The following is a 12483-nucleotide window of genomic DNA, read 5'->3' on the forward strand; positions in this document are numbered from 1 at the left end:
GAAAATACAATTTAGTATTTTGATATTGATGTGACCGAAGTTTAAAAGATGAATAATCATGTTTACAAAGGTCTTTGCATTTTCCAAAAGCCAAGAACAATATATTAAACAGATTGTTGAAGCTTATGGAAATATGTGATCAGAGTGAAGTTTTCAGAGCAGTGAAAAAAGAAACAAACTCGGAGCTGGTTCACAAGAAAAGAAATGGGTTATTTTGTGAATATGCTCTATATTTCGGTTACAGATAACACACTGATCTTTGTAGCTTTGTTAATAGATAAGCAGCTGTAGCTTGCTTCTTAGTTTTCAGGAATTTGAAGTGAGAAGGGAGGAAAGGAGAAACATGCATTTAACAAATATATTGGTTGCATCCATCTTGCTACAAACCGCTATTTTAAAAAGATTTAATTAGTTTATTGATTTTTAAATCATGAAGCTTTGTTAGGAATGTAGGGAATTTTTAGCCATACCTATGGAAGAAACATTTTGAAGTCAGTGCAACAGGACAGCTTTTGTTACAAGCCTTAGAAGCAGTTGGCAGAGAAAATGTGCCAGTCTTTGATTTTCAGAACAGTTGGGATCTGGCCCTATACTTTGTTTCTCACAGCTGTAGAGATGTGATTGTGTTTAGACTTGTCTGAGGCACCTGACTTCACACTGTGTCACATCTTTCCAAGTCAGTGCATTGCTGCAAGAGGAGAGGTGCTCCTTTATTGAGGTGGCCTCTGGAATTGTGCAGGCTGATGTTATGCTTGAAGCTGATGGATTTTTCAGTTGACGATAAAAATTAGAAAATCATGAAGAATGGTAATTATGGGGGAAAAATAGTGTGTCAAGAATCCGAGAGAATTGGAGAAAGTGAAATACCCCTTTTTATGTTCCCTGTTTTCTTATGCAGTGCACTTTCAAGTGTTCTGTGGACCTTTTGATCAGTTGTCTTTCTGTTGTTGGGAGCTTGGGCTTTGGTAAAGAGCTTAGTCTTGCCCGGCTATTTTATGTGAACCATTTAAGTTTTTCTAAGCTTTTTGTTCCCAGGCTGTAAACATCCTAAGTTCCTATGAAGAGAATAAGGGAAATTGTATTTTATGACTTGTTAAGGGTTTGAGGGCAATAAAGAATGTTCTAGAGGCTATTCTCAACTAACCATCTGTTTCTCAGTAGTTGCAAGCAATTCAGGACACTAGACTTAAATCGAGGTGGTTTCTTTAAATTCTGGTTTTAGGTTCATAGTCTGTATTGTACCAATAGGAATTATAAGCTTTCTTTGAAAGCAGAAAGAAAAGAGGTTAGTAAATTGAAAACAGGCTGTAGTGTGATTTATGACTCTAAAATACAAAAACTAAAGTGGAATTTTATAATTGCACCTAGAATTGTTCAGGGTCAGTGAAATTGTTGACTTCCTCAAAATAAAATGGGTGGTAGAGGGTCTAAACGAAGGCAATGTTTGTAATACATGACTTCTTCACATGCTGAAAACTGTTCAGCTAGAAACTGGCTTATTGACTTCATGGCTTATTTTACTCAGTTGCTTGTACACTCAGTTAGGATGAACTTTCAAATCACTTCTGCAAACATTAATGTATGCCGGGAGTGGTGTGTCCTAAGTCTGACGTGGAGGGAGTAAACATTTAGAATATTCTCAACTGATCTTAAACATTTTGTAAATCAGTAGTGTGCAATGATAAAAGGAAAATACTGGGATATTGAGCATATTGACTGTTATGTATTTGTTCATATGAACCACATATAATGCACTTTAAGTGATTGAACACAGTTGGATTAAGACAGTCTGTTGTCTGTTTTGTTCTGCATTTTGCTAGTATTGATATCGATTACTGGAAGAATGGAACTTTCCATTGTTCTAGTTTCAGACTAAGGTATCTTATGCAGAACAAAACATTTGTCATTTTCACCATTTTACGTGCAGTTTTGACCTATAATTTAAAACTTCTGTGCTACACAGGGAGTTACAAGGTATTAATAGGGTTTATTTAGCACTTTTCACTAGTAGGTTCCAGTCAGCTCCAAGCAAAAATTTATTCACTGAGGGATGGGCTTATGTATTTTAAGTAACTTCTAGGCAGTAAAATTGAAAATACATAAAATGCAGCAATAAAAGTTGTTATTTCTATTTGTTTTTCAAAGCAATGACTGACAATGCTCTTTTCTTATTCTTTGCAGTGTGGTGATGTAGATATTTTGGTAAGCAATTCAGTGACTCTTTCTGTATATGCAATTGGATTTTGTTAATTTCTAATGCTATTGAAATGTGAAAAATTAATGTAATTTGTTAATATTTATTAGACTTATTGTGGAGTGTTTACTTTGTCTTCTGCACATCAAAATTGCAAACATTTACTGCTGTATTTGGTGTCTGGGTAATGTTGTGCCCTGGAGCCAGGACCAAATGCTTCAGAGAAAATAAAAAGATTTCAATAGAGGTGTATGTAATTGATAACCCTGGTACCAGTTCTACTTGTGATCTCAGAGGCTTGTCTGAGTCCTAAAGTAACAGTATAATGATTTAGCAGAGGCTTGCTAGGGTAGTATGGCTAGGTTGAGGTTGAGATTGGACTTGATGATCTTTAAGGTCTTTTTCAACCTGAGCAATTCTATGATTCTATGTATCAAAATGTTTGTTCCCTTAGTTGCTGTACTAATGATGTAACTTCCGAGTTACAGATTTGAGTACTCCTTTGGATTGCCTGATCCACAAGATGAGATCAGAGATATTCTTAGCTTTCAAGTCTTCTAGTGGCAAAATTTGTCTTATATGAGTAAGTTATTGCCTAGCCAGTCTTTATAAGACATGACCAGAAGTATCAAAAGGGATATAATACTTATAAAGATTTGTTTTAGTAAAGTTAGCACTTAGTTCTGGTTTTTAGCCAGGATATCACTGTAGTATGGAAACAGTTGTCTGGCTGTCTTGCTTGTTGTAAAAGGGTGGTGAAAAACCTTGGAATAAAACACTGGCCATTGTAGAAGTGTGGTATGCCATTGCCTTCTGTGGAGATGCAGTGAGTGGCTCTGCAGGCAGCTAACCATTCACAGAGGGTGCAGTAGTTCATTTTCATGGTGCCCAATCTTCACTGGAGAACCTATAGGGTGTAGTTATGTAGTAGACTGCCTTGTAAATTACAGTTTTTTAACAGTTTTTTTTTTCACTTCTTACAGATATTTACAATAAAATATTTTAGCACTTTTTGAATTACAGTTTTAATTATATTATTTGCATTAGTGAACAGGCAGAATTTGAGATATGCTGATGGATTCACAGACTTTCAGTAATCCTTCTCATAAAGACTACTTATCTTAAAGGAACTAAAGTAAAGCTGTTGACCAAAAATTCAGTGCTTAACTACAGCATCAGCATGATTTTTGCCTTTAACTCATTCCCAATAGATAATTTATGTAGCTCATTAAATCTTTGAGGAAAATCATGATTTCTGCCGAATTTGGAAATAAGACTGCAATTCATATAAACTGACTTTGGGGAAAGAGGTGATTAATGATGTGGTTGAGCCTAAGTCTTCTGTATGCTGGAATATTGCCTTCTACGTAGATTCTTAGCCATCAGTGTTATTGCTTTTTGCTATACAAAGCGTTAAATTGTTACATCAGATGGGAAAAATACCAAATTGTGAATGTAATTGGCTTTACTTGCCAACCTTTCCTGGACATGACACTTAAATCTAGATATTTTTTGTGCAGGACTCAGTGTAGCTGATGCTTTTGGAACCTCTTACTTCTGAAGGAGATGTGTAAGGAAATAATATATTTTCTTTTGTCCAATAAATTCACTCAATATCCTTTTGAGTACAATCCCATCTTATTTTCAGATAATATCAATTGACGGAAATGAGTGAGAGTGTGGTATGAGAGAAATGCTTGTTTGAATGATGTGATAGTAAAGTTGACTTTTAAGGTTTTATTATTTAACTGGTATGTAACTCTAAAGAAATAACTGTTGAAAGTGGTGAAAAATAAGTTGCAGAATTTGTCTGAAACAGTGCCCAAGTGGATATCAGTGAGGAAGATTTGGTATGATTTTTATGAGGGAAGATAGTATGGCGCGTATGTGGGAGAGACCTTTCAGAGTCAGCAAGCATGTGGACCTGGGAATACTTGGTCATGGAGTATCCCATGGATACTGGGATTTCAGGAAAGTAGTTGACAAGATCCTCCATCCCCCAAATTTTGAAAAGAAGTTGAATTGTGTGGAGAAAGAGACATCTATGTCTTTGTATTGTATGGATAACTGCTACAAGAGGAAAGGTGGTAGAAAACCCATATGTGGAAATTATATATGTATATATAATATCCCAATTATATATATCCCAATATTATATATGTATAATATCTCAACTTAATACAGCCTCATAATATTGTTCCTTTTGCACAGCATTTATAACTACACACGGATTCCTAGCATAAATCTTCCTACAAATATATATATAATATTATATATATATTATATATACAATAATATATAATATCTAATATTATAATATATGTTATAATTATAATATAACAATATATATAATATGATAATATAATAATATAATATAATAATATATATTATATATAATTATATATTATATATGTGTTATATATATATATATATATATTTGTAGGAAGATTTATGCTAGGAATCCGTGTGTAGTTATAAATGCTGTGCAAAAGGAATAATATTATGAGGCTGTATTAAGTTATTTGGGATGGTGATAATGAAGGGCCGGACTTGAAGGATTGCAAAATTACACTGTTACACTGATTTTTAGGTAGCAGACTGCAAGTTCATCAGGTTAAATGTGGAGTAATTCAGACTTGGGAGATGGTAGGGAAAAGGCAACCTTTCCCTAATGTGCTTAAGTGATAGACCCTGAAAATACATCGTTTGGCGATTAGTAAGGTCTTCTAATCAAAGTGAAAATGCCTCTTCAAAGCTCAGAAGTATTCCAGAAAGTTTTAGGAAAGAATAGAGACTCATTGTAATGCCACTATATCTTAGTTTTATATCACGTGTAGTCTCATTGCCACCTCACAGGACCATTCTGGCAGAACTGCATGTGCAGGGCAGAAGGGACAGTCAAAGGAACAGAACAGGTCTGTATGAGAAATTAGTAAATATTTATACTCTTTTCAGGCTAGAACAGAGGTCGCTGAAGGTTCATGAGATGGGTGTCTGTAATACTGATGGCTCAGAGAGGCAAATTACTGTTCGCTTTTTTTCCCAGTATAGAACTTGCGCAAACTCGGTATCATTAATAAAACTGAGATGAAAACAAGAAAGATTTTGCATAAGATTTTGATTAAGCTACCTGTCTTTTCTGTAAGCTATTTGGCATTATAAAGATTTACATGCATTAAAAAATTAATAAAAGTAATTCAGTACGCGGGGAAAGTTTAGAGATCGTGTGAGTAAGTTCAACTAGTGGTGTGTCTGGAATCACTGGGCTATAGGATAGTGGTGGCTACAGTGCTAGAAAGAAGTATCAGAAAATGTTACTGATGTGGCAACTCTGTATCTACATGCTGTAAGCATCACCTGTTGGTCGCTGTTCCTGCTTCAGTTGTCTACACTAGTGGTACATCAGTAAGTAACTTATCCTACCGTGCCCTCTCTCGAGGAGAAGGGTAGAAAGTGAAAAAAAATAAAAAACACAAAAACATAAAAAAGAATGTGAAAGGGAAAAAAAAAAAAAAAAAAAAAAAAAAAAAGAAGAGATGGGAGTAGATGGTTAAAAGCTGAAAATTAAGTTTAAAAGAAAGAACCATAGAGGAATAGAGAGAACAAAGAGGCCCCAGTAACAACCACCACTTGGAGGTGTCCAAGAAGGTCTGGGTGCTCTTTGGTGATGATGCTCAGACCAGAGACATAATTAGACAAGGAGCTTGAAATGATTTCCAGGTCTCTGTTGTCACACTTCCTGCTCTTCTTGGCAGTTGAAATGGCCAAGTTGGCTGGCATTGAGGGTTGACAGTAACATCTGAAGGCTTGGCGAAGCTCTGGCTATGGAGCGTAAACAGAAAGGGCAATTTCATGAGATTCTGGAGAAAATGGAAAAGGAGCCCGGTATACTGGATGAAAGTCTTCTTATCATGGAATGTGTTTAAGTCAAGATACTGTGGGAACATCTCTATGGCTTGAATCCTCCACTGAGCGTTTTTCAGTTTATATTTATGTTAAGCAGTGAAGTTGGTTAACGGTACATTCTACCACACTGATGTTTTTAACCCTCCTGGGGCATTTAAATTGTACTACTTAACGTTCCGGTATGACACAAGGCCAACAGTGGAACAGTGAAGCAAAGTTGGATAGGCGATGGTTTTTGAGGTGCAATTAAGAAGTGAATTGATTAGTCATTACACATCCTGCTGAAGAGACTTAGGGAAGAATTGTTGATAGCTTTGGAAACACAGTACAGGTTTGGCCCTTTGTCTGTCTCTTACTTACATGTCTGTGCAGTTGAATTAGGACAAAAGTTCATAAAATTGAGAAATCTGTTTTTCAAATTGAGACAGTAACAAAACAGGTTGAGAAGACAGTCTTATATAATAAAGTGAGAACAAAAAGACACCCTTAAAACTACCATCAGTTACTGCCATCAGCTTGAAGACTTTGTGTTGCCTGTCTGATAAGCTGTTATGTGCTTACATGGTCATTTGGCTGGCATCTGATTCTTGCCTTGTAAGACCGTTGCTCTGGGAATAGCTTTCACTGAGACAGATTAAGATTTGGTGATAAGCGTATCTTTGCAGATTCATTTTGTCCCTTAAGTGCCATTCAGATTCAGGCCTTCCTTTTAAGGTCTTCCCTGTGATTTATATTCAGTATTTAATGAAATGTGAATACTTCATGTGTTTATTGATAGTCTCCTGCCCTGTTATCGAAGTGGTGGTGTCAGGGAATGACTAGATGGAATTATCATTCAGCCACGCTTTAAAGCAGCTTCTTCTCACCCAAATTCATTTCAGATTGTCCTGATGTTTCTTTTAGAAATAGATGGGTTGGGAAGACTAATGTTCAGTTGTGTTTTGTAGTTTCCAGTTTTTTTTGCAGTGTATTTGGAACCGAGCAATGTTCATTCATCCAGAATACTCAAGACAGGCAATTAAGTGTTTTGTCCACAGCTTTCTAAAATAAAGTATTGGTGCATTACATTTTCATAGGTGTTGCAAACAAATCTATTAAGTGCACTGCTTTGAAAGATCATTGGCAGTTTCTTTTTTCAGAAACTTGGAAATATTCTTTTTATTTTTCTTATAGAGAAAGATATTATTCCCAAAATGTCATATGGGAAAACTGCACTTGGTGTTCTTTATAACTTAATTCTTTAATATTAGTTGCTTGCGTTTGTTTTTGAAAAAACGAGCCAATAGTTTATAAGTGATTTCTCTTTTAGCAGCACAGATTCTTCATGACTTGTCTCTGATTTTGTTGGACTTAACTTTGCTGTTTGTTCATGTCAGTTGGTCTTAAGGAAGCAAAGAAAAAAATAGTAATAACAAAAAAAAGCACTGTTCCCCGAAATTCTATGTGTGTTCTGATGACTTTTCTCAGAAGAGCCTTATGTTAGATTGAGTCTTGGCTACATACAGACCTCTGTGTAGTAGTACGCTCTTCTGAGCAGCTGGCGGAAGGTTGTTTTCTTCCCTTCAGATATTAAGATAGGTGAGAAATGAATGTTACTTTTGTTTGGATTACCATATTCTTTTTACCTTCCCATTCAAAATCTGACTACTAAATGATACTAAAATGAATACTAAATACTAAATTAATACAGTAAATTGATTCAACATCATTGGGTAGTTTTTCAGTAAAATTTTGAACACATATGTATGCATGTCATCAGCTGTTGATAGACGTGCCATATTCTCAAAAGAATTTGTATTCTCTTAGAACCGTTTGAAATGTGGAGACCACCATAGCAGTGCTTTAAGTTATTGTACTTACTGTTTTGTTTATGTTAAAAAATGTATATGTATATATATTAAATGTATATGTATATATATAAAAAATGTATATGTAAAAAAATATATACACATATATATTGAAACACTTTTAAGTATGCAAGTGTGCCCTGGTGGCGCAGTGGTAGGAATGCTGCTTGCAACTCCGGAGGCCCGGGTTTGAATCCCCCCTGTGGTGCAAGTGGTAGAAGTGCCGCTCTGCTGCACAGGAGGCTCAGATCCTGGGGGTTGGACTCGCTGATCTCTAAGGTCCCTTCCAACCCGCACGAGACTATGATACTATGATGAGACTATGAAGTCCTTTCAACCTTGAACCTCAATTTTAGTCAAGAAGGCAGGTTTAATGAGTGAACAGAGATGTGTTGGTAGGCATCAGATGCATAAGGAAATACCAGTTTTTCTCTTTTTCACCATTCCATGTGTGTTGATGTGTATCCAGAAAAATAGAGAAGTGACTAGTGATGGAATTAGGTCGATTTTCTTCAAAATTTGTTGAATCACATGGGAATTCAACTGCTAAGCATGTTTATTGAAGTTTGTGTTATGGTGTGTGCACCCGTGCTTTCTCCTTCTGAGTTTGTATTCTTAATCTGAGCAGCATGTTTCAAAAACTCTGAAACTTCTTTGTTTCATTTACCACAGGAAGAGTGCAGTATTTCACTTTCGCTACTCTCAAGTGAACTTAATTGCTATTGAAGAAAAGGATGTAGCTGCCTGATGTGATAAGGCTTAAACTTCATTTGAAGAAGTTCTTTTAAGCTCAGAGTTGCGTTGTATGCTTACATACAGATTGCTGACTGTATTTTATGTTTATTTAAAAGAGTGTGTGTGTTTCATTGCAGTAACTGGGCAAACGTATCAAGATGTTACTGAGCGAATCACATCCCTGGCAGGCATACAAAAGCTCCCCTCTGAGGCAGGGAACTCTTGGAGGAAATAAAAGCCAGCTATCTTGAAGCACTTTCACCAGCTTGGTTTTCACTCGGTCCCTGCTGATTTCATTTGGTGCTCTGCTCCTGCATTTGGTCTGCCCATTCTTTCCAGTGTGACCTTCCACACTACTCAGGGTTATACTGGCATCTGCTATTCCCTTAGAAATCCTGTTTGTGTGCTGAAGAGTCCCAGCCACCCTTGTTCATCACTTGAAAGCTTCTCCATATGTTTTATTAACCCTAATGACTTCCTGCGAAACTTGGAGATTAGGGGGGAGGAAACTCCAGAAATACTAAGGACAAGAGTGCCTTATAGGTTAGTACAGTAACCTTAATGATGGTGTGGTTCTAAAAGCGTTTACTGCTTTTACTGCTGAAATTTTTCTAGTTGACCGTTGAACTGTTGCTTTCAAAGAGTGTCTCTTGCACCAGCACATCTTATTCCTGCATGGCAGTAGTCAGCTTCAAAGTCAACTTCAGTGTGTGCTTGCTTTTAGTTTGCCTACCTCTTTGTTGTGTGTATCACTAATGTTCCTTGGCAGTTTTTGATGATCAGACATACAATCATAGGATCACCATGGTTGGAAAAGACACACAGGATCATGTAGTCCCAACCATCACCAATAGTTCTCACAAAACCATGTCCCTCAACGTAATGTCCAAACGTTCCTTGAACACCTCCAGAGTCGGTGACTCCACCACCTCCCTGGGCACCTCATTTCACTGCCTGACCTTCTTTCAGAGAAGTAGTATTTCCTAACATCCAGCCTGAACCTCCTCTGGCACAGCTTGAAGCCGTTCCCTTCAGTCCTATCACCAGTTACACTTCATCTTTCCCATCCAGAACATATAGAACTACAGAACAGCACAGGAATAGCTGGTCAGGTTATTTGTAATGACAGTGCCTGTTTAGGAGACCCTCATTTCTTTGTACTATTTTGTGAGAAGCATGTTATAAATATCTTTTGCTATTCCAGGTGGGCTGTAGCTGTGATTTTTTGGAGTGCTCCTGGAGCCTTTCAAAGAACAACAGCCTGAAATGTGGCTTTTCTTTTCAACAGCTGCATGGAATTATACATGCCCAATAATTCTTTTCTTTATAGAAATTTGTATATTTTTTTCTGGTACAAATATTGAACCTAGATGATAAGTTGTTTCCTAAGTATCTCCTTGAGCCCTTTTCAGAAACTCCTGTAGTTTATCTTCTGTCTTTCAGTGCTGCTAGACTGAGGCTGTTTGAAGTGAGCTTTCAGCAATGGGAGTTAGCAGCAAGTTTTTGATTCTCAGGTTCTTCAGAATTTGATTCTTACAGTCCATTATTTTTCACCTTGCAGACTTGTTCTTTGCCACTAGAAGGGGATTGTGGTATGGGTGATCTCCCATTTTTCCTCAGTGCATAGGTCTAAAAACAGATGAGAGGCAGGTTCTTCTGCTGGGTTTACTCTCCTATGAGTCTTCCTGTTTGCACTGATTATCTTTTGGCCCCAGAGGAATCCGCTAATGTGTCTTTCATTCCTTCTATCATTTGAAAAAGGCTTATTTTTATGTCCTTTCCTTACTGTTTATCAAACTTAATTGCTTTATCTTCTATGCTTACGTTACCAGCTAGAGGGTATGGCCACTTTTTTTCTTCTGCATCCCACTTTGGATAGTCAGAATTGTATCATTTTGTGTCAGATAATTTCCCTGACTTCACTATTTACCTTTATTGGTTTTTGTTTTTTGTTTTCCTAGTTTGTTTAGCAGGCTTCTGCCAGTGCTTTGATCAGGAGATGATCAGAACAATGATCAGGAAGTAATTATACCAAACTGTTTTGACTAAACATTTGTACAGAAGGGCATGCAAGATGAAATGAGCCAGAACTGAAGTGCAAGTTTTAAAAATATTTTTATTTTCATGTTTTATAATCCTGAATAGATGCAATTATTTAACTGGATTTGAAATATATTTGATTTCTTTGCGTGCCTGCCATCTTATAAAAATAATCCTTGGAGGTGAAAAAAGAACCAATATCTCATTGCTTGAGTGTTATCCAAGTCTTGCTTCTTTAAGCAGCCTAGCACTAGTTTTAGTGGAGGGGAATTCCTGGTTGACTGCTACTAACCATGATGTATGAATTTCCTGAGGATGGAGCTAAGAGCATGGGTGCTGTTGGTAGGTATTCAGGAAGGTGTTTGTGCACGTTCAGCTTTCTTTATTCAGACATGTGTGGTTTTGGCCACTACTCAGTGAATGTCTGTGTTTTGTGTAGGCAAATTCTTTACAATGCAATAAATAAATAAATTACAAATAGGTATTTCACGCAAGGCCCTCAATTTCCTTTGCAGTGTTCCAGATACTGCTCTTCACAGTCCTTTTGCCATGCACTGACAGGCCTAACTCACTGGCTTGCCAAGTGAATGTTATTTTCAAAATAAAATGTTTGTGGGAAATTAAAACTTCCTAAAGCCTTTTAAGGAAAAATAATTTAGAAGAATTATTTTGTCCTGGCTTCTTCCCAGTACTGAATTTAGGATCTGTATTTTCCTTTCAACAGCTGTAATATCCTCCAACAGGTATATCTGTTGTCCAAAAAGCCTCTCTCTGGAGAATTACGTGCTTAATTTTGCCATTTCTTTTGGTTCATTTATTCTTTTAATGACAGATAATATGAAATAGAAAACATAAAGCCAAATATGGCTTTCTGCTACCTTGAGTAATGAGCTGCTATAACAACATCCCATATTCTCTTGTTGTTTCTGAGCAAATGTTAGATGTATGATACTGAGACACCTGATTGCACACAGCCGCTCTTCAGAATCAACTGTGACTGTTCTGTGCTTCCCAGCACAGCATTGTAGCTTTTTTGTTGTTTTGAACTGCCCCATCCTCCATTTTGTGGTCATTTCAAAGCTGAAGGACTGGTCAGGTGTCCTCCCAGCACATCTATGTGAGTTAGCAGTTCTGCCTCTATTCGTGGTCAAGGAATTCCTATATTTTCCTATCTTCTCATGGTCAGTTTTTGGATTGGCAAGGTGGCTTCCTGAATTTCAGGCTGATTTCAGTCTCACATATACAGAGATTACTCTTGCCATTAGTGCTTTGAGCTTTGAATATGCTGACTGAATATGGGAACCGAAGCATGCTGCATGAAAGTAAGCAAAGTATTTCTGGCACTGCCCAGAAATAGTTTAACTGTAGTGGTGCATATCAAGCCAGGCAGTTACGCAGGACAAAAATGGCCTGCGGTATCACCTGTGAGTAACCAAAGGTTAACTGAAAGTTGAGCACTGAAACATGACTGTGAAACAGAGAAACCTTAATTGTGGTGATTTTTTTGTCATATATATATATTTTTTTTTAAATTCAGCATATAGCGAGAGGTAGTAATGTTTGTTTTAAAAGTGGATGTCTTAAGTGTGAACTGATATTAATTAACAGTTTTAATTAAATTTCCTACAGGCTGACAAGACTGATATTTAGGCATGGGCAAAACATTTTATTTTCCACTTCACCTTTTAGTTTTAGTTAAAACTATTTTTTTATAGGTCAGAATAATAGTTCTCTTGGGAACTTGTTAACTTCAAAGCAATA

The 12483-nt window shown here is 36.7% G+C and overlaps 1 protein-coding gene across 7 annotated transcripts in view; it reads left to right on the forward strand.

Moving 5' to 3' along the window:
• SCAF8 (SR-related CTD associated factor 8) overlaps positions 1 to 12483 on the forward strand; it is an 86843-nt gene that overhangs the window by 8833 nt on the left and 65527 nt on the right. For 4 of the 7 annotated variants that reach the window (XR_014944016.1, XM_015858250.3, XM_015858252.3 and 1 more), the window contains exon 2: positions 2182 to 2202. The exons of the other annotated variants lie outside the window; for them this stretch is intronic. Coding sequence is in view for 3 of the 4 variants with exons in the window: in XM_015858250.3 (XP_015713736.2) it covers positions 2182 to 2202 (21 nt within the window). In the remaining variant the exon portion in view is untranslated. The remainder of the gene's footprint in view (positions 1 to 2181; positions 2203 to 12483) is intronic. 7 annotated transcript variants of the gene reach the window in all.

This window comes from Coturnix japonica, chromosome 3, assembly GCF_054131305.1.
Source record: "Coturnix japonica strain WE chromosome 3, WE-NBRP24, whole genome shotgun sequence".
Taxonomy (NCBI): Eukaryota; Metazoa; Chordata; class Aves; order Galliformes; family Phasianidae; genus Coturnix; species Coturnix japonica.